Raw genomic sequence first — 27,150 nt, 5'->3', positions numbered from 1 at the left:
GCACTACTCCAATCTTCTACTTTGTTACTTTTGAAGGAATGGGTCAATAATTATAAAAGCATATTTGCAACAACTTTACTTAAACCTGCATGCTGGCGGTATAGAATGGAGAACTAGACAGGATGTTAATTGAAAGAGTATTTTCATTACTATGGATACAGTAGTATGGTGGTTATGATACTGGACCAGCAACCCAAAGGTTATGAGTTCAAATCCCACCATGGCAATTTGTGAAATTGAACTCAATAAATCTGGTAATTTGTGGGCTGGCACGGAGAAGAAGTGATGATGAAGAAGTGCTGATTGTGTTGTGCTGGTTCACTAATGCTCTTCAGTGAACGGAAGCTGCACGGCCTTTATGTTACGCCAGTCTGGGGTCGCCAACCCTCCAGGATTGTCCTGGAATCTCCAGAAATTAAAGATTAATCTCCTGGACACTGCTGTGAGCAATCCAGGAGAAAAATCAAATGGTGCACTTTTTCCATTGAATGCTTTTGTTTATTAGTTATAAAAATATTGGAGATAGGAAAAAAAATGGCTGTTTGACTGGGCAGAAGGTCATGTGATGAAACCTCCAGGAATACGTCCAATCGGAGTTGGCGACCCTACTCCAGTCCCATACTATGTGATTGACCCTTTCTGCCTTCTGAAGTGGGCCTAGCAAGTCACTCAGTTGTAAAAATAATCACTACACAAGGTAGCCCACTACCACGTTCGAGGTAACTAGGGATGGGCAACAAATGTGGCCTTGCCAGACTTGCCCACATCCCGAGAACAAAATGTTAAAAATTTCATGGCGGTATATTAATTAAGTGGTATCCTCTCTTTAGCTGTGAATAGTTATTCTTGTTTCCTCATTGTGGCAATTGATCTAACAGCAACCACCATTAGACAATACTCCACAATCCAGGGAGAAGTCACCTCTAGAAACTTTATATATGCAGATAATCTGCTCCTAATAATAGAAAATCTGCTCACCATAGCTGGCTATTGACTCCCCATCAGGTTACAGGATTAACTTGAGTAAGACAGAAGGAACATTGATATCATTAGGTGCTTCCTATTTTCTATAACCCAGCTGTCTAATAAATACTTATAAGAACATTAAATATTTGAGTTGTAAGATGGCCAAAGACACACATGTAATTGCATTGAAGAGTTTTGACTGCTTGTGGAGAAAATATCCTGACTCAAATACATAGCAAGCAATATCTTGATATTTTTTGGACAAATGGCAATGACTGATAAAAAACAAGTATGTGAATGGAATTATCAGATATATCTGGCCTAATATGGCTTTAAGCCTCAGGAGAAATCAACTGGCAACCATCTGATTGTCCTTTAAAAAAAAATCTCCCTCATGCCACATATCATTCCTCCGCTGAAAAGAAGAACAGACATCCTGCTCCCAGGCCTCAGCCAATGATACTGTGCAGCTGGCCTCAAGGAAGTGCATCAAAGGGGATTTGAATGGCATATGGTGCTGCCTGGGACTAGCTGAGGAATTCCACTTCCCCAGAACGTTTTCAATTTCCAGGTACTGTACCGATTCAAAAGAACTATTTTTAAGATTTGAATGGCCCATGAGAAACCAAAGATGTAACAATATGCCACGAGTCATTTAGCATATAAAAGACCTAATTTAAATCACTGTTTGAAACACTCACAGGTTCAGGCAGCATCTGTGGAGAGAGAAGCAGTGTTAATGTTTCAGGTTGATGATCTTTCATCAGAATGGGCTTGCTTAGTCCAAGGCATCCCCTCATACTAATATTGTTTCCTTTTGGTTGAGCCAAGGTCAGTCCAAAGCGATACATCACTTCTGATGACAGGTCATCGATCTGAAACGTTGGCCGCGATTTTGTCAGCGGTGTCGGGATGGGTGCGTGTCAGCTGGTTCCCGGCTTCCTCCGCTTCATAGACGTGATTTTCCCTTGATTGACCTTGGTAAGCCCGCCCGGCCAATTAACAGAAAGCGGGTCTGATGACGTCATTTGATAACGCGTCATCTGCCGGTTTCCTTAAAAGGGACCACGCACAATTTTATTTTGACAGTTGATTTCTCAGTGTTTGACAGCATTGAGGTGCTGAAAACACTGAATCACTGCACAATGGTGAACTCTTGCACCCAGGCTCTCCAATGACTCCCTCCATATGCTGGAATAGATGGCAGCTGCAGGTGAGGTGACAGAAGCGATCTGTCACTGGTGAGAGAGGTTCTCCCAGTGAGGTGGCACTGGACATAAAGTTGGATTTAAAAACTGGTAAGCTAAAGAAATCTGTAAATGTTTAAAAAATGCAGTAACCAACATTTTATTTGCTCTGAAACTCACCATGTGCAACATTGGATCCTTCACACCACTTCTGTAGCTGTCATCATTCCACAAACATTACAGCAGACTCAACACGCCACACTTACCTGGTGTGGTGTCCGGACGTCGGGAAACCCGACCCAGAAGCGGGAAAATCCAAAAACAGGCTGAAAACTACTGGCAAGTACCTGCTAATAGGCAGGTAATTGCCGTTAATCCGTTGCCTATCGCTAGGTGTCAGGACCATTCGCAAATCGGGGACCCGACACTTGGGAAAGCTGTTTGGAGGCAGGTTGACAGCGGGATCGGAACCTGCCATCAATCAAAACAAATTTAACCTCTGACCCGCCTCCAAATTGCCCTCTGAGCGCCGGCAAAATCGCGGCCGTTAACTCTGTTTCTCTCTCCACAGATGCTGCCTGACCTGCTGAGTGCTTCCAGCATTTTCTGTTTTAATTTCTGATTTCCAGCATCTGCAGTTTTTTGCTTTTGTTTAAATCACTACTTTTCCTGATTTGGCCGAGACTTAGATCCGTGGATAATGGGAATGTGGATAATCAAGGTTTACTGTACTTCTATTTTCAATCTCACACACACAAGAAAGTACATTAAAAGCTAGCCTAACCTCAGGTTACAAAGATAACTCTTGCAAATCTGAAGATCCGCAATGCCGCAGGCACATTATTTAGAAGAGTATTGTGTAGGTAATAGAAATTAGTAGCCAAAGAAACGGTTTTCTTTTCCAAAATTGTAACACTGGAGGTTCTGATAACGTTGTCTGTAACAGTGAGACTTGCTTAGTCCATGGCATCCCCTCATGTTAATATTGTAACCTATCAGTTGATCCAAGGTCGATGCAAAGAGATACAGTAAGGGCAATCAGAATTTCTCTGTCAATGCCCTGATGACAGGGAGGAGGGTGAAAACATCAACACCCACTGCTACAACCAATTAAAAGCTGCTTTATACTGGTGGTAATATCCCTGTAGGTTAGAAGTTATGGTGTTAACTGTGTCAGTTATAAAACAAATGCAGAAAAGGTAAAGTGGCGGTCAGCAGAATTCTAGTAACGTGTTTACAGGCCTCACTTTTATTTATTTTTTTAAACTGGCTGGTGCACAGCAAGAGCACCATCCGCTGGTTGCTTTGGGCAAAAATAAAACTTCTCTCAAATTCATTCTCGCCATCTTTAAGTATCTTAGTAAATCACTAATATCATATGTATCAATTGCTATCCACACTCGTCAATAATTACCTTGGATTTTTTTTTTTTAATTATAAAAATTTGGCAAATTCCTGGATTTTTTGATAATTTTTCCACAGAAAGCAGTTGGAAAAATAGTTACTTCTAATGCTGGGTTTTTAAAAACAAGGGGGTGAAATTTGTCCTGGGTGGTAGCGCAAAACAGGCGATAGCAAAACAGCAACCTGGATAATATTCCACCCCGATTCACTTAAAAGAACTAAGGATTAAGAGAGGAATTGTAATATTAACAGAGAAATTAAACTGTATGCTATTCACTACAAATGCAGAAGTTACATTACAAAAGAGATATACCTAGAGAAAACAAATGACTAATAATGTCACTCATCACAAAAAAGTCTATATAGTTAACAAAACTGCAACGAAGGCTAGAGCATGAAATAGAATTGCATAGCACACAACAAATTATTTTATGTAAACTCATTTTGAGGAAGACTATACTGTAGGTGCTTACAGATCAGGATCAGGCCACTTTGCTAATAATTATCCGCATAAACTTTAGGTGATCAATGGTACAATGCCATTCGCAGGAATAGAATTCCATCCTGAACTGTCATTTAGATCTGGCTATTCTCTTACATAGATACATAGATACATAGAAGATAGGAGCAGGAGTAGGCCATTCGGCCCTTCGTGCCTGCTCCGCCATTCGATGAGATCATGGCTGATCCTTTAATTCAGTATCCCGTCCCCGCCTTCTCTCCGTAACCCTTAACCCCTTTTGCCCGTAGAAATATATCTAATTCCCTCTTAAATATATTTAATGAGCTGGCGTACACTGCCCTCTGTGGCAATGAGTTCCACAGGTTCACCACTCTCTGAGTGAAGAAATTCCCCCTCATCTCTGTCCTAAATGGTTTAGCCCTTATCCTTAAATTATGTCCTCTAGTTCTGTTCTCACCCGCCAAGGGAAACATTCCTTCTGCATCCAGTCTGTCTAGACCTGTCAGAATTTTATACACTTCTATGAGGTCCCCTCTCAATCTTCTAAACTCCAGTGTGTACATCCCTAAACTACATAGTCTCTCCTCATAGGTCATTCCCGCCATTCCTGGTATCAGCCTGGTGAATCGCCGCTGCACCCCCTCCATGGCAAGAACATCCTTCCTCAGATGAGGCGACCAAAACTGTACACAGTACTCGAGGTGTGGTCTCACCAGTGCCCTGTACAGCTGCAGCAAGGTATCCCTGTTCCTGTATTCTAACCCTTTTGCTATGAAGGCCAGCATACCGTTTGCCTTCTTGACCGCCTGTTGCACCTGCATGCTCGCCTTCAGTGACTGGTGTACAAGAACACCCAGGTCTCTCTGTACTTCCCCCTCTCCCAATCTATTGCCATTTAAATAATAATTTGCCCTCCCGTTCCTGCACCCAAGGTGGATAACTTCGCACTTGTCCACATTATAGTGCATCTGCCATTTATCCGCCCAATCGCCCAGTCTGTCCAAATCGCTCTGGAGCTTCCTGGTCTCTTCCTCTGAGCCCACCCCCCCTCCTAGTTTAGTGTCGTCTGCAAATTTGGAAATGCTGCATCCGACTCCCTGATCCAGGTCATTAATGTAAATTGTGAACAGCTGGGGGCCCAGGACAGATCCCTGTGGTACCCCACTTGTTACTGCCTGCCATTCAGAAAATGAGCCGTTTATTCCAACTCTCTGTTTTCTATCTGACAGCCAGTTCCCTATCCACGCCAAAACTTTCCCCTTTATCCCATGAGCCTCAATTTTCCATGCTAATCTTTTATGTGGGACCTTATCGAAGGCCTTTTGGAAGTCCAGGTACACCACATCTACTGGCTCTCCCCCATCTATTCTACCAGTTACTCCCTCAAAAAATTCCAATAGATTAGTCAAGCACGATTTACCCTTTGTAAATCCATGTTGACTCTGTCCTATCCTGTCCCCATTTGCTAAGTGCTCCGCTATTTCATCCTTAATGATGGACTCCAGCATTTTGCCCACAACTGATGTAAGGCTTACAGGTCTGTAATTACCTGCTTTTTCCCTACCCCCCTTTTTGAATAGTGGGGTAACGTTAGCTACCCTCCAATCCATCGGCACTGTTCCCGAGTCTAATGAATTCTGAAAAATCATCCTTAGTGCATCCGCTATCTCTAGGGCCACCTCCTTCAGTACCCTAGGATGCATGTTATCAGGCCCTGGGGATTTGTCCACCTTCAATCCCTTTAGCTTCCTTAACACCATATCCTTAGAGATATTGATTTGCGTCAGTTCCTCCTTTGCCAATGTCCCTATTTTTCCCGATATCCCAGGGAGGTTTTTTGTGTCTTCCTTCGTAAAGACTGACCCAAAGTATGCATTTAGTTGATCTGCCATTTCCTTATTTCCCATTATATATTCCCCCGTATCTGACTGCAATGGACCAACTTTGGTTTTCACCAGTCTTTTCCTTTTGATATACTTATAAAAGCTTTTGGAGTTAGTTTTTATATTTTCCGCCAGCTTGTTTTCGTAAGCTATTTTGCCCCTCTTGATCATGCCCTTTGCCCTCCTTTGCTCTATCTTAAACTGTTCCCAATCTTCCGCTCTGGCGCTTTTTTTGGCTATTTTATACGCCCTATCTTTGGATTTTATGCTGTCTCTAATTTCCCCTGTTATCCACGGTTGAGTCACCTTTTTAGATTTCCTTTTATGCCAGATTGGTATAAACAATTTTTGCAATTTTGTCATTCTATCTTTAAATGTTTGCCATTGTTTATCTACCTCCAGTCCTCCCAGGAACGTTGTCCAATCAGACCTACTCAGTTCCCGTCTCATGGCATCATAATTCCCCTTGTTTAAATTCAGGACCTTAGTCTCTGAGTCAATTTCTTCGCTCTCCATTTCGAGTGAGAAATCGATCATGTTATGATCGCTCTGACCCAAGGGTCCCCGTACAACAAGATTACTGATTAGTCCCTTCTCATTGCACAGTACCCAGTCCAATATAGCCTGTTCCCGAGTTGGTTCCTCGACATATTGATCCAGATAACCATCCCTTAAACACTCAAGGAATTCCTCCTCCTCATTATTTTTACTGATTAGGCTAGTCCAATCTATATGTAAGTTAAAGTCACCTATGATGACAGCTGTGCTCTTATTGCACGCTTCTCTAATTTCCCTCGTGATGCCCTCCCTAACCTCTATTTTACTATTTGGAGGCCTATATACCACTCCTATTAATGTTTTTCGCCCCTCGCTATTTCTTAGCTCCACCCATATAGATTCTGTATTAACTGAGTTAATATCCTTCTTTTCAATTGCATTTATCCCCTCTTTTACTAGCAATGCTACCCCTCCTCCCTTTCTTTTTTGTCGATCCTTCCTAAATACTGAATACCCCTGTATGTTAAGCTCCCAGCCCTGCTCACCCTGCAACCATGTTTCCGTAATCCCAATTAGATCATAATTATTAACCTCTATTTCCACAGCTAATTCATCTACCTTGTTCCTGATGCTTCTCGCATTAAGGTATAAAACCCTCAGGCTTTTTTTATGCTCACATTTTTTATGAATTAGTTTGGCCCTTTGTCTTATGGGGAAGTTTTGTTGGACCTTGATTAATCCATTAACTGGAGCACCTAAACGGTGCAGTGTGATCCTGCCAAGGAAAGGTGGGGGAATCTATTCAGTTTCGCAGTGCCTCCAGACTGGAGATCTGGAGCAGCAGCAATATCAGACTGTTCTACCCTACTCTGGTTCCAGAATGGTATCAGCAGAGACCATCTTGGCCAGACAGCCTTCAATGCATTAAGAAAAATAAGTAAACAAAAAACAAAATAAGTAAACATGGGGATAGAGAAGTTATATGTCAAATAAAAATAAATTGTTCTGCCAACCCCTTAGGACTGTTCCACCATTCAATTAGATCATGGCTGATCTGAACCTCAACTTCATTCACCTGCCGTTAATCCATATCCCTCGATACCCTTACCTAACAAAAATCTGTCATTCTCAGTCTTGAAATTCCAATTAACCCAGCATTCACAGCCTTTTGGGGTAGAGGGTTCCAGATTAAACATTAGAATACAGTAAATAATATAAATTACAATAAAATAACTCAGTTTTATTTTCCAGGTGATATTCTTGTTGTTGACAATATCACCTGGACTCCTTGATTAATTTAGTACCCAACCATATATTGTTCTCCACCATGCATTCTCAACTTGTTCTGGAACATTTCCAGTATTTTGTTGTTTTAGCAATGTTTATAATAGTTCTGAATATTTATATGTTAAAAAAGAATAAGTTTAAGTAAAATATTCCAATCCTGCAATGGTTACAACTCAAAAATGTAACAACTTGCATTTATAAAGCGCCTTTAACATAGTAAAATGTCCCAAGGCATTTCACAGGAGGATTAGCAAACAAAATTTGATTCTGAGCCACAGAAGGAGATATTAGGATAAAAAGAGGTTGGTTTTAAGGAGCGTCTTGATGAAGGAGAGACAGGTGGAGAGGTTTAGGGAGGAAATTTCAGAGCATAGGGCCTAGGCAGCTGAAGGCACGGCCGCCAATGGTGGAACGATTAAAATCGGGGATGTGCAAGAGGCCAGAATTGGAGGAGCGCAGAGTTCTCGGAGGGTTACAGAGATAGGGAGGGACGAGGCCATGGAGGGATTTGAAAACAAGGATGACAATCTTAAAATTGAGGTGTTGCCTGACCGGGAGCCAATGCAGGTCAGCGAGCACAGGGGTGATGGATGAACGGGATTTGGAGTGAGTTATGATACGGGCAGCAGGGTCTTGGATGACCTCAAGTTTATGGAGGGTCTATTCCAACTTTCATGCCGTTGCAGACCATTTGACTGCATTTCTGGACAAACATCAGCAACTATAGGATGATAGCAAAATACTACAGATGTTGGAAATCCGAAATAACAGCAGAAAATGCTGGAAAAACTCAGCAGGTCAGGCAACATCCGTGGAGAGAAATTTGAGTTGACGTTTCGGGTTGGACCCTTCTTCAAAACTGGAAAGAAAAGAAACTAGATTGGAGGCAGGGTTGCGATCGGACAAAAGAATAAAAGAAACAAAAGAAGTAAAAGAGATTAGAAGCTAGACGAGATAGTAATAGGCTGGGGTTAGGTGTAAAGTGTACTGGCAGGGCAAAAGATAGCTGCCAGGTGTGAGAGAGAAACAAAAGGAAAGGGGGGGGGGGGCGGGGGAAAGGAGTGGAACAATTACAAGAGAAAATGAAATGGGGGCCGAGCTTATGATCTGAAATTGTTGAACTCGATATTGAGTCCGGAAGGCTGCAGACTGCCTAATCGGAAGATGAGGTGCTGTTCCTCGAGTTTACGTTGAGCTTCCGTGGAACAATACAAGAGGCCAAGGACGGTGAGGTCCGAGTGGGAATGGAGCGGTGAATTAAAATGACAGGCGACTGGAAGCTCGGGGTCACCCTTACGGACTGAACGGAGGTGTTCCGCAAAGCGGTCACCCAATCTGCGTTTGGTCTCCCCAATGTAGAGGAGACCGCATCGTGAGCAGCGAATACAGTATACTAGATTGCGAGAAGTACAAGTAAATCGCTGTTTCACCTGGAAGGGGTGTTTGGGGCCCTGGACAGTGGGAAGGGGGGAGGTATAGGGGCAGGTGTTACATCTCCTCCGCTTGCACGGGAAGGTGCCAGGCGAAGAGGAAGGGCTGTTTGGGGTGATAGAGGAGTGGACTAGGGTGTCTCGGAGGGAGCGGTCCCTGCGGAATGCTGAAAGGGGAGGGGAGGGGAAGATACGTTTGGTGGTGGGATCACTTTGGAGGTAGCGGAAATGCCGGAGGATGATCCGTTGAATGTGGAGGCTGGTGGGGTGAAAGGTGAGGACAAGGGGAACCCTATCGTGGTTTCGGGAGGGAGGGGCAGGGGTGAGGGCAGAAGTGCGGGAGATAGAACTGACACGGTCGAGGGCAGTGTCAACCACAGTAGGGGGGAATCCTTGGTTGCGGAAAAAGGAAGACATGTCTGAAGCACTGGTGTGGAAGGTGGCGTCGTCGGAGCAGACTGTTGTTATATCAACAACTATAGGACTGAAATGAGAAGGAATTTCTTCACCCAGAGAGTGGTGAACCTGTGGAATTCTCTGCCACAGAGGGCGGTGGAGGCCAGTTCATTAAATATATTCAAGAAAGAGTTGGATATATTTCTTGAGGCTAAAGGGATCAAGGGATATGGGGAAAAGACAGGGACAGGGTACTGAATTTGGATGATCAGCCATGATCACATTGAATGGCGGAGCAGGCTCGAAGGGCCGAATGGCCTACTCCTGCTCCTATCTTCTATGTTTCTATGTTTTAGTAATCCATGAAATGCTAATGTGCAAACACTATTGTAATATACATTACTAGGTAGGTTTCACAAGGGAAGAAAAACTAGAATACACAGGTGCCATGGGCACAATTATGAGTAAATAAATATAGTAATGAAAATAAATCTATTATATATGCATTACTGTTTATATAAGAAAAAAGGATAATAGAAAACATTTCAAGTTAAGATGTAAGATGAGGAAGGCTTCACAGATGTTACAAAGAGATTTATGATGATTTTGGTAATTGAGTGGTGTATTCATCAACAGAAAGGCAGTGTAAGGAGAGTGCAACATGTGGTAAAAACTGTGAGGGATATTTTCCCATAACTTTTTTATATTTTACCTATTATTAAATGTGACCGTGAAAAATAACAGCATGAACATGTAACAAATTAAGTTATCATAGTGTTACTGACCTGGACCAGTAAGTGCCCTGAGCTGCAAAGATATGTGTCACTTGTTCTGTTGGCATCATTAATCTCCTTCATTAACTGCACCAAAGTCTCAACTAAACCTTTGTTGTTGAGCAGGTCCTTGAGTAGGATCGTATTTCCAGAAAGGAACTTAATGGTTCCCATACAGTACAAAAAAGCATCGATGTTACCAAGTGGATCTGTAAAACTGAAGACCTCCAGCAAGGAATCTGCAGAGAGTACACTCTTTAGTAAATGTATTAATTAGTTCAAATGATTAAAAGGTTATTTAACTAATATCTTATTCCTGTTTCGTATTCACCAATGTCTGAAAAAGACACAGAATCCTAATTTTCAGATTTTTATGTAAGATTAATATTCATTATACTTTTTAACTAAGTATCCTACAACTTGTGTAATAAATATTGGAAAGTTCTTACAATAATTTATTTTCAATATTTAAAAAACATATGAAAGAATGTAAAAATACAATCATTAAAATATTACACTGCAAATCAATTTACAAAGTATCATTTAATTTATAGGTGCATCTTTTAATAACTTAGTAGCAATTTCATAGAAACAACTTTAGGAACCTTGCTAATACTTTCAATTAATATTTGTAAAGACTTCAGTATTTGGAGGATATATCCTAGATACAGCATAGTGGGTCTCAGGTCTAAAGAAGTGTATTTCAATACAAATCCATCTATGTCTGATGTCTGAAAGAGACATGAAATCCTAATTTTTATACTTTTATGTAAGATTAATATATTCATTACACTTTTTGGCTACATACCTTACAACTTGCGTAATAAATATTATGGAAAGTCCTTACAATAATTGACTTTCAATATCTGAGACAGCCATGAGATGGTAGGGGAAAGCAACTGGTCACTTTCCCAAATACAACAAAGCAGAGATTGAGAAATCAGCAGTGTGAGGCAAACCCATGTTGCATCACTCTTATCATTCCGCACATTGCTGCTTCAATGTGCCTCTTCACCCATTCTGCTCTTGAATGTGAGCTGTTTCTACAATATATGTGGCAATATACAGATATATTACAACGTTAAAAAATAGACCATAAATATATGCAAAGTTGCCAATTGAATTCACTAGATCTGAATCCCGACAGTAGTTAAACTGATGATTTGTTTATTCTATTACAGATCTCTTTTAGAAATAATTAAAAAATGCTTCACTCAAAATCAAAGGATATGGTCATTCTTCCATAAGTCTGAAAGAACATCACAGTATGAACGAGATCTTACTACAGAGATCTTTCACATGAATTAGCTTTATTTTTAATACTATCAATGAGTGGGTCAATTGTCCTATTTAATATACAGACATGCATTGTTCTAGTTAGTGCCAGCAGGTGGCAATGCATATTAGTAAAGTTTTGGCCCGGAATTTGCAGTGGGTAATAACAGCGAACTAACAGTGTTCGCCATTATTACCCCTTTGAAACTGACCGCAACTTCAGGATTTAGGGCATGCGCATCTAAATGCGGAAATCCTGAAGTTGCAGTCAGTCATTCACTGCTCCGACACTGGCCCTTGCTGTGCCCCCACCCCCATAGCTGGCAATCAGTGTAGTCAGTGAAATCAGGGAAACTGACAAAAACTTGGGCTTTTCCACAGTGATATCGCTGTTAAATACCCCATTAAATGTTAAGCCTTGTTGGAATAGGTGCAACTGGAGTTTAACAGGCGTATTGATTGCTAAACAAACATTATGGCCCTGAAAAACTAATTCTTAAACTGTATGTGGAATGTCAAATTTCTCCAATATGAGAAAAATTACAATTAAAAAAAAATTTCATTAAAAAAAAAGTTTGTTCATGATATTTCAGGTTCTACCTTATCCCCATGCGAGAGACCCAATGTTTGTTTTGCTCTCTAACAATTTTAAAAAGTGCGGATAAAAGCAGCTTCTCATTTCCTGGTTTCCTGTCTGTGAGAATTCTGCAATGTGATTGGCTGCTTAGACAGTTTGTTGATGTCACAGCAGCATCGCACTAGGAATTCACACTACAGAGCACTGAAATCACTTGAATGTCGAAAAAGGCAAACTTCTCACCACAGAGATCTCTGTGGGCAGCTTTCTTCGGGGCCAGCAGTGAGCGCCTTTGCTTCAAGGCTGACTGCAAATTCCGGGCCATTATTTCACACAAGTGCATTCGCTAGGAATTTCCTCAGAGCTTCTCCCCATTGGTCACTGTAACTTCTGCGGAATGTTGTTGGAAACCTTATTTATGTGGTGCATAGGTAAATTCCCTGCAATTATATATTGATATGTGTGGATACTATATACATAGAAGCTACAACCAGTTCATGTTGGCGTTTACCCTCCATGCAAACAAATGGTTCTGATCCCACTTACCCACCGTTTTCCCATATCACTTCGATCCCACTTCCTTCATCCATCTATCCAATCTAATCTTGAATGTTGACATTGGTCAGCAATTTCCTCCTGCTCCAGTGCAGTAACTTTGCTAAAAGTACAGCAAAACGCCCCCCTCTCCCTTACCTTAGGCAGCCGCCTAGACCCCACACTTTGGAATTCCCTCCCTAAAACCCTCTATTGTGCCACCTCCCTCTCCTCCTTAAAATCCCTCTCTTTAACCCAGCTTTTGGTCACCCATCCAAACAGCTCCTTTTTTGAAGTGGTGTCCATTTTTTATTTACGCCTGAGAAGTGCTTTGGGACATTTTTCTATGTTAAAGGCGCTATATAAATGCAAGCTGTTGTTGTATTATAATTCTGATTTACAATCGCTCCCAGCATCCATTATTGTAGATCTACTTTCATGATACAAAGTATGTTTAGGCTATAAAATTCTTCCTGATATGCATATAGGATTTTTGAGGGTAAAAACAATTCTGAGGCTCAGAATCAATGGTCCATTTTCCAGAATTTTGTGTTTTCTCAAGGGAAGAATTGAAATTATGTTGCAGAGCCACGTGCAAGTTATTACCATCACACAAGATTTCAGTCAAGCTAATCGGTGGTTCTGAGCCACTCAAAGGATTGACTGAAAAATAATAGATAAACTGTATGCATCAAATATTCCAACAATGTAACCTCTTTTAAAGAAAATATATTTTTTGAAAGTCCAGCCTAATTAACATGAGTCTACATTTTTAAAATTTACTAATAGTATTACTGTATATGACAATTATATGACATAACGTAATATGACACAGTTACTCATGACAACTCTATTTTTGTTACCTTTTTGGAATTTAAATAATTGTAGAGGTGCTACTTACCCAAGATTTTATCATTTTGGAACAGAGCATCATTACTTTCACTTCTACTAACTTTGAACATCAATTTACAGACATTAAGCAGATTTTTGCCGCTTACTTTCAGCTAGAAAACAAAACCCAAAATGACAAAAATGTAACCAAATGTGTAGATAAAATTATTCAGTTATGATACCCCAAGAATATTTCCTGTAATTAACTACTGATTATTTCTTTATAAACCTCCAATATGGACATCACAATCACAAATTGTTTTGTGGGTGTTATCACACATTAAAGACTTCAGAGCATACCAAGAACAAACACAAAAAAAGTGAGTCAAGAGGTCTGGTGGCACAGTGAACATTGACCTTTCAACTTTGGTTTCTAAATTTATCCCAGATTATTAAATTGAACATCTCTGCAGCAGTTTTGATTGTCCAAACCATGAGTTTGGGCGATCAAATCGTCTAACTAAGCACAACACCACTGTACAAAATTATCCACAATTGGCCACTAATTAGTACTGCCCTCGGGGAGAACATAACAGTAGTGTGCTGAATAGAAAAAAGTGCTTTGTAAAAATGCTAGTTCCGAAGCTCATCATAAATCTGCTATGTACTCATTTACTATACAAGATAATGGCAGTAAAAATAATAGTAGAGGCTGTCAGTGATCGCTGTTATTAAAGTGTAAATCGGACAGCAACATCCTGTGACCGCATATGCGCAGTTAAATGTGGAAATCAGGAAGTTGCTATCCGAGTTTCCCTGCTCCTTCAGAAGCTTTGCTATACTTCAGCTAGAGACTCGGCATTGAAATACATGGAATGGCACAAAGTTGCTGTACTTACGCGATAGATACCCACTAAACTCGCCAGAAAAAGTTAGGGTTTGTCCATTCCAGTGTAAGTAAACTTTTAATGGCGTGATAAGTCTTAATTACTGCCAAACAACCTCTCTGGCACTGAAAATTAACTTTTACAAGTGTAGAGTCTCATTCCTTCAGATTTTAATTATTCTTGGAAATTAAAATTTAAAAAAAAAAAAAATTCTTTCTATCTCTTATCTCTCAATCACATTTTCCCCTCTCTATTTCGCTTTCTGTACATGATTTTCCATTGAACTAAATATTCTAATTTACAAAATGGTTCAGACTTTGCACGCCTCATTAACAATTCTTCAATCTAATTGGTTAAGGAGATACATAGTTGCTAGCCCAGGTTCTCTCATTGAAACATATAGGCCATGAAATTGCGGTCGGTGACGTAACTAAGGAGTACGGCACCGACCTCCGAAAGAAATCCGCACTTACCTGGTGCGAAGCCTCCTTCGAAAACTTGCGTTGTTTCGCTGCGGAGTTGAGCGCAGCGTAGTGGCCCGTGGATTCCAGGGGCGCACCGTGTGCGCGAGCATGCCTGGGATCACGTGGGGCAGTGCTCCAATCAGGAAACAGAAATCTCTGATGCCCATTCATGATTTTTTAGTCTCACTCACCCCGGTAAATTAATAAATAAATCAGTCTCTCATTCTTGGTAGTTATGTTGGGTTCAGGAGATAGTTAGGTGGATATAGATATTTATTTTGAAGATTTATCAATAACTGGTGTATATTTCAAGCTGCTGCATATCCCCCCCCCCCTCCCCATAGGCTGTGCAAACAGGCTCCAGCATCTGTTTGCACCAGCTGTAAAATTTTACTACGTAATTGCTGGGCAATTAGCCCAACTCTGCGCCAGCAATAAGGATTTCACAATCGGAGTGGATGATCTGTCAAGTCGGAATTTGACAGATCGCAAGTTCGAGATTTAGCGCATTGTGGAAATCCCAAACTTGCTGTCCATTTCAAAGGCGGTATGGCGGCGTATTCTCAGAGTATGCCGTCATACCGACCGCAAGCTCTGCCCCATAAAATTCTTAAGGGGCTTGACAGGGTAGATGCTGGGAGGGCGTTTCCCCTGGCTGGGGAGTCTAGAACTAGGGGTCACAGTCTCAGAATAAGGGGTCAACCATTTAGGACTGAGATGAGGAGAAATTTCTTCACTCAAAGGGTTGTGAATCTTTGGAATTCTCTACTCCAGAGAGCTGGATGCTCAGTCGTTGAGTATATTCAAGACAGAGATCGATAGATTTTTGGATACTAAGGGAATCAAGGGATATGGAGCTAGTGCGGGAAGGTAGAAGATCAGCCATGATTTTACTGAATGGCGAAGCAGGCTTGAAGGGCCGAATGGCCTACTCCTGCTTCTTATGTTTTTATGTTCTTATGTTCACACAGTTCCCAGATCCCCTGTAGAGGGCGCTGTGCCAAAATGGCTTTCTAATCATCGCAAGTTCGCGTGCAAAACCCCATAGAAAGTCTGCGGGCAAGTGCAAGTGTAACGAACAGCTGGTGCTGACCACAAATTCCGGGCCCATTAATTTTGGTTAGAAATGGGCACCTACTTCAACTGCTAAAACCTAGAAAAAGACCATGACAAGAAACAGGCTTCCAGAACTCTACAAAGAATCAAACTTACCGCCAGTATGAGTTTAGCCAACTGAATGGAGAGCTGATCTGAGCCAACATCCACCAGTTTATACAACGTTTTCAGAAGAACAGCTCTCCTTTTACACATTTTCCCCAGCATGTTTCCTTCTTGCAGTGTACAATGGAGCCTGTAACATGTTTTGCAGAGATGTTCCACATCGTTGCCTAATCAGAATAAAATAATAATTTCATTTTGCACTCATGTTCTGCAATTATGAATAATTGGTTCCTCATTTAATTATCTTTGTACTTTGTTTGGAGTCAATTCTTGCAATTATTTAATTTCTGGGAGCAATCTTTATTTTGTAATAAAGGGGGACATTTTCTGCTCTAACAGCAAGAACTGTAAGAGACGATGTTAAACTAGCAGAACACGAGAGGATGCGTTGAAACTGGAAGTTATTTTTTTCCTTTTCCATTACACTCAATGTACGATGGAGCCTGTCCAAGAAAAGAGTGACATTAGTGATAACATTTCTTTTTTGAAAAATCAGCCGTTTTAAAAATATTAGGAGGGGTGACTAAAAACTTGGCCACAGGATTTAAGGGAGATCTTACAGGAAAAAGGGAGGTGGTGAGGCAGAGGGGTTCAGGGAGGTAATTCTGAAGCGTAGGTCCTAGGCAGCCAATGATGGGGCAATGGGAGGGGAGGTTTGACACGTTGGGATACTGCGAGCCAATGTAGCTTAGTGAAAACAAGGGTGATGGGTGAGTGGGACTTGGTGCGGAATAAGATATGGGCAGCAGAGTCTTGTAGGAGCTGAAGTTCAAGCAGAGTGGAGGATGAGAGGATGGCCAGTGGAACATTGGAGTAATCAAATCTGGAGGTGACAAAGGCATGAATGAGGATTTCAGAGACAGATGGGCTGAGGTAGGGGTGGAGGTGGATGATGTTATGGAGGCAGAAGTCAGCAGTCTTTGTGATGGAGAGGATATGGGGTGCGAAGCTCAGGTAGGGGCCAAATGGCACTGCGGTTGTGAACAGCCTGGTTCAGCCTTAAACAATGGCCAAGGAAAGGCCATACAGATGACAGGTTTTAAAACCTGAATTTTAGTTTAGCCTTTGTTTCTGGTTTCAAAACTCAACGGTTGATTGCACACATAAGAGCAAAATCTTTGGTTCTAATGTCATGGATGTATAAATTATTTTTTCAAAATCTTTAAGTGAGTCTAAACATACAAATTTACTGCTCTGCTTAACAGAGCTGAAATAAACCTCCTTGTTCATTATTTAACTAGTTAAGGGTTCTAAACCATTTGACAGCTGCGAACGGAACATTATTGTCGTGATTTGCTAGCCCGAAAGGCTACTGAAATCCTATTGAACAAACTCACCAAGCAGAAAACTGAAGTAATTAACACTACTATTCATTGCTGCTAAATAAGAAAGTAAGATTAACACTCCACTTTTCAAAAGCAGAAAATATCCCTCCAAAGTTATTGTACCTGGATTATTTTAAACACCGGTGTCAAAATTGCAGTGCATTAACAGAGACAATTAAATCCATTATGTTAAGAAAAAGTCAGGCCTGTAAATAATAACTTTAGTTAATTATCACTTACATACCCACAACTGTGGTACACATTCCAAGAATACCTTTAAAATGAGAAATAAGCAATCCCTTTTGAAACATTACCTAATTACTGTAAATCCAACGTAACATAAGCAGAATTGGTATGTAATGGCAGAACTATTCAAAGGGCCACATACAATATACAGCTTCTCCTGCTGCTATTAATTTTCAGTTGGGGATCTTATTCCGAGCTAATTAATCTAGGTAGGCAAGGTCATGGAAGATACATGAGGCAGAGCCATGCATTACAATTCATATCTCACAAGTACAAAATCAAAGAGAGTTATGGTCCATGTATACCACAGCTCCTTTATATTGTATTTATGTCAGATAAACAATTAAAATTAAATATTGTTTAGATGTACATTTTAAGTTCAAGTGGATGAATATGGTCTGGTTCCCATGATATCTCTGTGAAACAGTTTCTTCCTCACAGTGTAGTCTGTTTACAATTGTGTAATAATTACCATAAAATACAATTCACAAAGATGACATCAACACTTGGGGTATAAAAGCTATTCTCAACTCTTTTTCCACAAACCTGGGTGGGAAAAGCACAAAGCAAAATAAATCTATTTTGAGGACAACAGGGATTCAGAGTTACCTTTTTGAGCAATTGTTTTTTGGGCAAGTACGGAACAGGTTTTACATGCCTGAATGGTTTCCCAAACCATTGCTTATTTTTAAAGTGCTTTTACAATTAAATCCTAGATTCAAATGTTGCTTACTGTTAACTCCATCTAAAGTATGTGATGTATTGTGCATATCCCTAGGGTCCACAGTAGGAGGCTGTGTTAATTCTTTAGAAAGAAAAAGACCACGTATTCAACTATTATCCACTCCCCGCTCCATATTCTTGATCCCACTACCCTACGTTTCTACGACGGATTTTGCCTTCTTCATTCTCTATACTTCCTTGTTCACCTTTATCATCTGTTTGATGTATATCTAAGTCTCCCCTTTCAGTTTCCCAATGTACCTCTCCTTTCCTGTTCCCTGATATGAGTCTATATTATTGTACCATTGTTACAGCAAAAGACAGAAATCTAAAATGTTTTCAGGAAATAAAAATAGATTTGATTTTCAACCAAAATGAAGGGAGATTCCAATGAACATCAATGGAAAATCTTATAAATGATAAAATAAAATCTACCTACCACTGTTTAAAGGCTTAAGTTCATCAAGAATAGGCTGGATCTTCGTATTCCAATACAGAATGTCTTCGTCAGTTTCTCCTTCATATGTCCTTGATCCACTACTTGATCCTGAGTACACAATAGCCCAAAATTATATAAATATCTAGATTTAATTCCTTTTGGTTTAGATTAGCTTACTGATATTATGTCTAGATCTACCATTTATCATAATTGTAACTTTTAAGTTAGATAATATAGACAATATAAATCTTCTCAAATCCAGTGACCTTGCAACAAGAAAAAAAATCAAAGTTGGAACTGGCTCAATTTTTATCCTAAAATGAAAAACAAAGACAACCATCTTGTAAGGGAACACCAGCACCTCCAAGTTCCCCTCCAAGTCACACACCATCCTGACTTGGAAATATATGCCCTTCCTTCATAGTTGTTGGGTCAAAATCCTGGAACTCCCTCCCTAACAGCATTGTGGGAGTACCTTCATCACACAGACTGCAGCGGTTCAAGAAGGCGGCTCACCACCACCTTCTCAAGGACAATTAGGGATGGGCAAGAAATGCTGGCCTTGCCAGCGACGCCCACATCCCATGAATGGATAAAAAAAAGTACATCCCTAATAGTGTAGGCCATTTACACCATTTCATAATTTCCCACAAAAGAAACTACAATTTTTTTTGTTAAATAGCTTGTAAAAACAGCCATATACCTTTCCTCTTTGACTCCTTGTGGCATATGATTCCACAGGCATCAAAAATGCAGTCTGATACTTCACCCATGACCATTATTCACCTGCATTACTCATCCAATAGTGAGTCTTGGGATGCTATTGGAGATCACATTAAAGCCTGATTCCAAGCTCTTCCGAAGCACACACATGAACTTCCAGCAGGAGTGGCTGCTGGAATAATGATCAGCAGCCAGAACCCAAGCTGATTTTCCCTTCTGTAACCCAGGTACACTGAGATGAATTGTTGTGTCTCTAGTGGCACCCTGACTGAGATCCATTTTATGAGCAGAGACCGGGGATCGAACTTGCAACCTTCTGTACGGCTCAACTACTCACTAGATAAACTTGTTGAGCTGTCAGAGGAGCCCTTAAACACAACAGTTGATGGTAATGTGGTGATTTTCTGTTCATCATATTTGCGAAGCAGGCCTACATAACTCTCTCATGACTGCTGCTTATGAATTGAGGGTAAGATTGCCACTTTTTGACAACTCCAAAAATTCTTGTGGCGAGATAGGAATGGGGCAGTAGTGGGACTGTTCCTCAGCTGCTGATGAATAAACTTCAACAACCAATAACTCCACACCAGGAGACAGAGAAGTGGTTAACTGGCCTTTGGGTTCCCTCCCACCTCCCCCCGAAAAAGAAGAAAATAGTCATTTAGTTAGAGATAAATAGAAATAAAAAAAACTTACAACTGTTGGAAATGCATGTTTGACTCACCATTATAGTGTCAGGGCTGTAACCAACAGTCTCCTCTACTTTCAGATAACTACATTCCAGTATGTTGTATTTGCTGGTCACGGTGCATGTGTTATAAAACGGTGTTCACAAGCCGTTAAACCTACCAGCTGCTTCCATAGTAGTTACCATACCCAACTCAAGAATTTTACCTCTTGTCCTCCTCTCTTTTTTGATCAGTTCTATAAAAAGGAGTTAGATATATTTCTTAAGGCTAAAAGGATCAAGGGATATGGGGAGAAGGCAGGGACAGGGTACTGAATTTGGATGATCAGCCATGATCTCATTGAATGGCGGAGCAGGCTCGAGGGGCCGAATGGCCTACTCCTGCTCCTATCGTCTATGTTTCTATGTTTCTACAAGCTCATTAGCTAATAGTAAGCATATGACCAACCTGATTGTTCCATGATTGATTGACAGGACTTTGGACCAATGCTGGTAAAGGCAGGCCAGGAGAGGGATGTGGCAGGTTTAAGTTTAACCAGTAGTGGCAGCCAGCTCCTTTTCAGCTGCCATCAACACCATTGCAGCCTCCACTATAAAATCTAGTTTCACGCATAGTCCCAGATCAGGACACTCCTGCCCCAAGGCACTGCTCCACTACACTGGTGTGAGCTGTGCCTCGGCTCTCCTACTTGGCCATGGGCCTGGCCTCTCAAAAAAAAAGTTATGAAAAATGTAAATTCTCCTGTCAGAGGAAAAGTCAACGGAATCATTTGCAACGGTTATGCAAAAGAAACGATCGAGGTCACTATCTGCCCTTCATCTTTCTAGAGATGTCCTAAACTACCTCATTCTCAATGCAAAATTTTGAAAGAGTTCAGTGAAACATTTCAGAAATTGAAATAGAAGTAGAGAAGATGTTTCCACTTGTTGGGGAGTCTAAAACTAGAAGACACAAATATAAGATAGTCATTAATAAATCCAATAAGGAATTCAGGAGAAACTTCTTTACCCAGAGATTGGTTAGAATGTGGAACTTGATACCACATGGAGTAGTTGAGGTGAATAGCATAGATGAATTTAAGGAGCAGCTAGATAAGTACATAAAGGAGAAAGGAATAGAAGAAAATGCTGATAGGATTAGATGAAGTTGGGTGGGAGGAGGCATAGACTAGTTGGGCCAAATGATCTGTTTCTATGCTGTAAATTCTATGTAACTCTATGTAAATACTACATCTAACAATTCTCAGTCTATCTGTGATATGTCAGCAGATTGCATATGTCTAATTGCCTAAATAATTTAACATAAGAATTAGGAGCAGGAGTAGGCCATATAGCCCCTCGAGCCTGCTCCGCCATTCAATAAGATCATGGCTGATCTTCGACCTCAACTCTACTTTCCCGCCCGATCCCCATATCCCTTGATTCCCCATGAGTCTAAAAATCTATTTATCTCAGCCTTGAATATGCTCAATGACTCAGGATCCACAGCCCTTTGGGGTGGAGAATTCCAAAGATTCACAACACTCAAGTGAAGAAATTCCTCCTCATTTCAGTCTTAAATGGCTGATCCCTTATCCTGAGACTATGGCCCCTAGTTCTAGACTCTCCAGCCAGGGGAAAGCAACCTCTCAGCATCTACCCTATCAATCCCCCTCAGAATCTTATATGTTTCAATGAGATCACCTCTCATTCTTCTCAACTCCAGAGAGTATAGGCCCAATCTACTCAATCTTTCCTCATAGGACAACCTTCTCATCCCAGGGATCAATCTAGTGAACCTTTGTTGCACCGCCTCGAAGGCAAGTATATCCTTCCTCAGATAAGGAGACCAAAATGTAGTAAGACTTCCTTACTCTTGTACTCCAACCCTCTTGCAATAAAGTCCAACATGCCATTTGCTTGCTGTACCTGTATGCTAACTGTCTGTGTTTCCTGTACGAGGACACCCAAATCTCTCCGAACACCAACATTTAATAGTTTCTCACCATTTAAAAAATATTCTGTTTTTCTATTCTTCCTACCAAAGTGAATAACCTCACATTTCCCCACATTATACTCCATCTGCCACCTTACTGCCCACGCACTTAACCTGTCTATATCCCTTTGCAGGCTCTTTGTGTCCTCCTTACAGCTACTTTCCCACCTAGCTTTGCATCATCAGCAAATTTGGATACATTGCACTCGGTCCCTTCATCTAAGTCATTAATATAGATTGTAAATAGCTGAGGCCCAAGCACTGATCCTTACAGCACCCCACTAGTTACAGCCTGCCAACCTGAAAATGACCCATTTATCCCTACTCTTGGTTTTCTGTCCGTTAACCAATCCTCTATCCATGCTAATATATTATCCCCAACCCCATGAGCCCTTATCTTGTGTAGCAACCTTTTATGTGGCACCTTATCGAACGCCTTGGCACCTTATCGAATGCCTCCAAAATAGTTGTGAACTCATTTTATGAACTGAGCAGTTAGAAACTTTTGCTCATTAAAATTCTGTACTATTTGCCAAAAAAGGAAGAAACAGTAAACTAAACAGTGAGATTCTAAAAATGTAGAATTTAGTTCTGTGCAACAATGACTCCCAAAATACCCTGAAGATAGTAGCATTGCTGATACCAATGAGATGAAAGATATGAAACATAAGTGAGTGAATGAAAGAAAGAAAGACTTGCATTGCTATAGCGCCTTTCATGACCTCCGGACGTCTCAAAGCGCTTTACAGCTAATGAAGTACTTTTGAAGTGTAGTCGCTGTTGTAATCTAAGAAACAGTGTAGGAAATGCAGCAGCCAATTTCCACACAGCAAGCTCCAACAAGCTGCAATGTGGTAATGACCAGATAATCTGTTTTAGTGATGTTGATTGAGGGATAAATATTGGCCAGGACACTGGGGATAACTGCCCTGGTCGTCTTCAAAATAATGCCACAGGATCTTTTATGTCCACGTGAGAGAGCAGATGGGGTCTTGGTTCAACGTTTCATCCAAAAGATGACACCTCTAACAGTGCAGCACTCCCTCGGTACTGTACTACAATGGAGTATCAGCCTAGATTCTTGTGGTCAAGTCTCTGGAGTGGGACTCGAACCCACAACCTTCTGACTCAGAGGTGAGTGTGCCACGGCTGACACTAAATGAGACAGAAAGAAAAAAAAAGGTGATTGAAACTGCGGAAGACAGAAACAGATATTATGTCCGTGTGTAATTGAGACACGGACTGCAGGAGTTGGTTACAACAGGTGTTTACTGAGTGGAGACAAAACTGGAACTACTATGCAAAGTTACTACACAGGCTTATATACAGGGGTGGTCACTACTGGTACTGCAGTATACAGGGGCTGCAGAATATAGTTCCTTCTGCAAAGTACATACACTACAATTCCTCCCCTTTTAGCTAAACAGTACATAACATTCGATTAATAATTAAATAACATTTACAATTACAGTTGCTATATACATTAGCTGAAGTTAAGCAATTATAAGTTCAGTCTTTGAGGAGGCTTCCTGATTCTGTCTGGATAACGCCTCTTTGGGGTATCAGGTTCTTCTGGCAAAGTTGATTCGGGATCAACGTCGTTGTTTGGTTCGTCTGCTTCCAATATCACCGATTCTGAGGTAGATGCAATTGGTACTTCGGTTTCCTCACCAGGTGTATCGGATCGTGGTGTGGATTTGACGTTTTCCAGTGACTCTAGAATCTGGTCAGCATGGCGTCTTACAATGCTCTCTCCAACGTCCACGGTATACATTAGAGGTCCTTGCCGTGTGCAGATCGTTCCTGGCTGCCATTTCTCTGTGCGGTAGTCCCGGGCCAAAACTGGTTGACCTATCTTAAAACTCCTGGTCGGCCTTTCATTCATATTCTGAAACTGCCTGTTCTCCACATCTCTTCTGATGTTTGGCTTAACCAAATCCAAGCGGCATCGTAGTCTTCGATTGAAGAACATCATGGCTGGAGTTTGGTTGGTAACCGCATGTGTCGCATTCCGGTAGGCAAACAAGAAGTTATCCACCTTGTGTTGTAGGGGTATGTCTTCATTACACATTGCCTTGATAGCCTTCTTGAATGTTTGAACGAACCTCTCAGCCAATCCATTGGTGGCTGGATGATATGGGGCGGATGTGTAATGCTTAACACCATTGTTCTTTAAGAACCTTCGGAACTCTTCAGACACAAACTGTGATCCATTGTCGGAGCAAATGTGTTCAGGCAGCCCATTTCTGGCGAATATGGTTTGTAAGACTGTGGTAGTTTTTTCTGTGGTGGTTGAGGGCATTTTTATTACCTCTGGCCACTTTGAATGTGCATCCACCGCAATTAAAAACATCGAGTCCATAAATGGACCAGCAAAATCAATGTGCACCCTTTGCCATGGAGAGGAGGGCCACTCCCATGGATGTAGAGGGGCTTGTGGTGGGGCGTTTTGGACCTTCTGGCATCATGTACAGCTCTTGGTCATCTCTTCGATTTCTCTATCGATTCCCGGCCACCACACAAACGCTCTAGCTAAGTTCTTCATTTTTACCCCTCCCAGATGACCCTCATGAAGCTCATTGAGCACTCTTTCCTTCAATTTGGGTGGAATTACTACTCTGGATCCACACATCAAGGTTCCTCTGCACACTGACAGCTGTTCTCTTCTTGGCGAGAATGCTGGCAACAGTGGTTCGCCATGTGCCGGCCATCCCTTCACCGTTAAATCATAGACCCTGGAGAGTGTCGGGTCATTTCGTGTTTCCTTTTTTATGTTTGCATTCGTCACAGGTAGACATTCGACTATGGTCGAGTGGAATATCTCCACAGGATCCACTGCAGGTGCTTCTTCCACCGTCGGCAACGGTAGGCGCGACAATCCATCAGCATTCCCATGCTGTTTAGTTCCTTTGTACTCGATGTCATATTGGTGTGCCCCTAGAAAAAGGGACCACCTCTGTAGCCGTTGTGCTGTTATTATCGGAACGCCCTTCTGAGGGTTGAAAATGGAGACAAGAGGTTGATGATCAGTTAGTAGAGTAAATTTCTGACCGTGCAGGTAGTGATTGAACTTCTTCACCCCCCACACCAGGCTGAGGGCCTCTCTGTCAATCTGGGCGTAGTTACGCTCGGCTGAAGTTAACGAGCGTGACGCAAAAGCTATCGGCCTCTCTGAACCATCAAGGAATTTATGTGACAGTACCGCTCCAATGCCGTAGGGAGACGCATCACACGCCAATCTTATCGGTAGTGATGGGTTGTAGTGAGCCAATACCTCTCTTGAAGTGATTAGGTCTTTACTCTTCTGAAAGGCCCGCTTACATTCATCGCTCCATTTCCATGCTACTCCAGTTTGTAGTAGGGCGTTCAGTGGGTGCAGAATTGTGGACAAATTCGGCAAAAACTTATGGTAGTAATTCACCAATCCGAGGAATGACCTCAGTTGCGACACATTTTCAGGCGCTGGAGCCTTAACTACCACTTCAATTTTGTCGGGGGACTTATGTAACCCCTCTTCATCAATCACGTGGCCACAATACGATATCTGTTTCTTAAAAAACTCACACTTGGGGCGATTGGCTCGTAGCCCGTGTTCTCTTAGTCCAGTGAGCACCTGCTCTAGGTTGGCAAGGTGTTCACTGTCATTTTCACCTGTCACTAGGATGTCGTCCAAGTAACACTGAGTCCCCTGAATCCCTTGCAGGACTTGTTCCATCGCTCTTTGCCATATTGCCGGAGCTGATGCTACTCCGAATACCAGTCGATTATACTGGTAAAGACCTTTGTGAGTGTTTATCGTGAGATACTTCCCAGAGGATTCTTCAACCTCCATCTGCAAATATGCTTGTGCTAGGTCAATTTTTGTAAAACACTTCCCTCCAGATAGTGAGGTGAAAATATCATCTATCCTCGGGAGAGGATACTGTACTGTGTGAAGGACTGGCTTCACCGTCACCGTGAAGTCCCCACAGATGCGAACCTTCCTTGGCTCCTCAGACTTATTGTTTAACGTTTTTTTCATGACAGGAACGATGGGTGTCGCCCACTTGCTCCAGTCTACCTTAGATAACACGCCTGCATTCTCCAGATTCTCCAGCTCTGCCTCGATGGCTGGGCGAATTGCATACGGTACCGGTCTTGCTTTGAAAAACTTGGGAATTGCATTCTCTTCTATTTTTATCGAGGCGGTTACGCCTTTAAGAGTTCCCAGTTCTTGTTGAAATACCTCTTTAGCGTTAGCTAAGATTTTTGACAATCGTCCAGGTGTGATGTCGTCATCCTTTTTACCAGCCACAGTCAGTGCCTGAATGGAGTGCCAGTCTAAACTTATCTTTCTGATCCATTCACGTCCCAATAACGGTGGTCCACCATCTTGCAGTATGTACAGATACAATTTCTGTATTTCCTTGCCGTTGTATTCGACAGGCATCCTTATTTTCCCTCTGGGGTATACTTTCTGCCCCGTATACGTCTTCAAGACAATGGATGTCTCTTTCAAGGGTATGTGTGAGAATAGCCGCTCGTAGTCTCGTCGATTCATGACGGTCAGGGCTGATCCTGTATCCAATTCCATTTTGACTTGGGACCCTGCTATCGTGAGGGTGACCCAAATGGTTCGGTGATCCTCTTTTGCAATTACGTTGTGAAGTTTGAGACAGCTTAGTCTCTTGTTCCCGGATTCACTATTGCTCTTCTGGTCTTCGGAACTACTGTCCGTCATCTTTTGTACTTTCCTGTACTGTTCCTTAGTAGCCTTTTTGTTGTTGTTAGTCTTCTTCCCAGACCTGCAAACTCGTGCAATGTGTCCCATCTTTCCGCATTGCCTGCATATTTTGTCCTTGGACCAGCAGTCCTTCTGGTCATGGGTCGTTCTGCCGCAGCGATAACATTTTTCAAATCCCCGTGTCATTTCATGGGTGCCGTATTCCTGTGGCTTTTGCTGTATTTCCGCAGCT

At 41.6% G+C, this 27,150-nt stretch overlaps 1 protein-coding gene across 1 annotated transcript in view; it reads right to left on the bottom strand.

Moving 5' to 3' along the window:
* The window catches only part of armc2 (armadillo repeat containing 2), a 127,869-nt gene that overhangs the window by 82,540 nt on the left and 18,179 nt on the right, over nt 1–27,150 (bottom strand). The window contains exons 4-7 of the mRNA XM_085998232.1: nt 18,810–18,917; nt 16,068–16,243; nt 13,575–13,677; nt 10,300–10,526 (exon numbers count right to left, since the gene is read on the bottom strand). Coding sequence (XP_085854358.1) covers nt 10,300–10,526; nt 13,575–13,677; nt 16,068–16,243; nt 18,810–18,917 — 614 coding nt within the window. The remainder of the gene's footprint in view (nt 1–10,299; nt 10,527–13,574; nt 13,678–16,067; nt 16,244–18,809; nt 18,918–27,150) is intronic.

This window comes from Somniosus microcephalus, chromosome 9, assembly GCF_052327205.1.
Source record: "Somniosus microcephalus isolate GS21.2 chromosome 9, FLI_Smic_1.0, whole genome shotgun sequence".
NCBI classification, from domain to species: Eukaryota; Metazoa; Chordata; class Chondrichthyes; order Squaliformes; family Somniosidae; genus Somniosus; species Somniosus microcephalus.
This window is presented reverse-complemented; position numbering and strand designations above follow the sequence as displayed.